Here is a 1,302-nt window from a genome sequence, read left to right on the forward strand (position 1 = left end):
CCTCTTTTATAACACATTCTTAAGTTATATACAATCAGAGACCAATTTTCAGACTGGATAGACCATAGGTCTGACCCAGAATGTCAATTCTTACCTACTCGTATTTGTAGGAAGAGATCTATACCATTTCTAAAACTGACCCACATCTCCCTTCCCTGAGTACAAGCTCTGAGTTTCTGCATTGTATCCTTAGTATTATGCCATATTAGGAACCCTCCTTCTCCCACCAATATTTTTCGGTGTACATGTTTCCACTCTGGGATAAAGAGAAATCTAAACTGAGAAATTAGAATCTGTCCCTCCTAGTCAAAAGCATCTCTCTGTCTCTGCAGCTGGGGACCAATTTCTGTGCTCATGGCTGGGGGAAATTGTACAATAGTGAATGAGTTTGTCCTCCTTAGCTTCTCTGCCCTGCAACCCAAGCTTCAGGCATTGCTCTTTCTTCTGTTTCTGACTACTGAACTTACCACCTTAATGGGCAATGCCCTTATTATACTGGTCACTACAGTTGATTGTGGCTTGCACAGTCCAATGTACTTCTTCCTCAGGAACCTGTCTCTCCTAGAGATTGGCTTCAACTTGGTCATTGTTCCTAAAATGCTGGGAACCCTGCTTGCCCATGATACAAACATCTCTTTCCTCAACTGTGCTGTTCAGATGTATTTCTTCTTCTTCTTTGGTGCTTCAGAGTGCTTTCTTCTGGCAACTATGGCATACGACCGTTATTTGGCCATCTGTGACCCCCTACGCTATCCAGTCATCATGAGTCACAAGGCTTGTGTACAGCTGGCTGCTGTCTCATGGTTATCAGGACTTCCTGTGGCCACAGTACAGACGACGTGGCTCTTCAGTTTCCCATTCTGTGGCTCTAACCAAGTGAACCACTTTTTCTGTGATAGTCCACCTGTGCTGAAATTGGTCTGTGCAGACACAGCACTTTTTGAGATCTATGCCATTGTAGGAACTATTCTGGTTGTTATGGCCCCCTGCTTATTGATCTTGGGCTCTTATGTTTGCATTGGTTTTACCATCATCAGGATGCCTTCAGCTGAGGGAAAACGTAAGGCCTTTTCCACCTGCTCTTCCCATCTCCTTGTTGTTTCCCTTTTCTACGGGTCTGGGAGCCTTACCTATTTCCGACCCAAGTCCAATAACTCTCCAGAGAGCAAGAAGTTGCTGTCACTGTCTTACACAGTGGTAACCCCAATGTTGAACCCTATTATCTATAGCCTGAGGAATAAAGAGGTGAAAACCACATTCCGTCATATTCTCCACAGAGCCCTGGGATCTTGGAAATTTTGA

General features: G+C 44.3%; 1 protein-coding gene across 1 annotated transcript; it reads left to right on the forward strand.

The window, feature by feature from the left end:
* Nucleotides 1-354: 354 nt before the first annotated feature.
* On the forward strand, nucleotides 355-1,302 carry LOC114047275 (olfactory receptor 10A2-like). Its single transcript, XM_027868051.1, has one exon. It carries the CDS (start codon nucleotides 355-357, stop codon nucleotides 1,300-1,302), a length of 948 nt encoding a protein of 315 aa, XP_027723852.1.

This window comes from Vombatus ursinus, unplaced genomic scaffold (assembly GCF_900497805.2).
Source record: "Vombatus ursinus unplaced genomic scaffold, bare-nosed wombat genome assembly UNPS02014786.1, whole genome shotgun sequence".
NCBI classification, from domain to species: Eukaryota; Metazoa; Chordata; class Mammalia; order Diprotodontia; family Vombatidae; genus Vombatus; species Vombatus ursinus.

Excerpts from the sequence above, each read along its gene's own strand:
- LOC114047275 (XM_027868051.1), top strand. The coding sequence starts at position 355 with ATGGCTGGGGGAAATTGTACAATAGTGAATGAGTTTGTCCTCCTTAGC.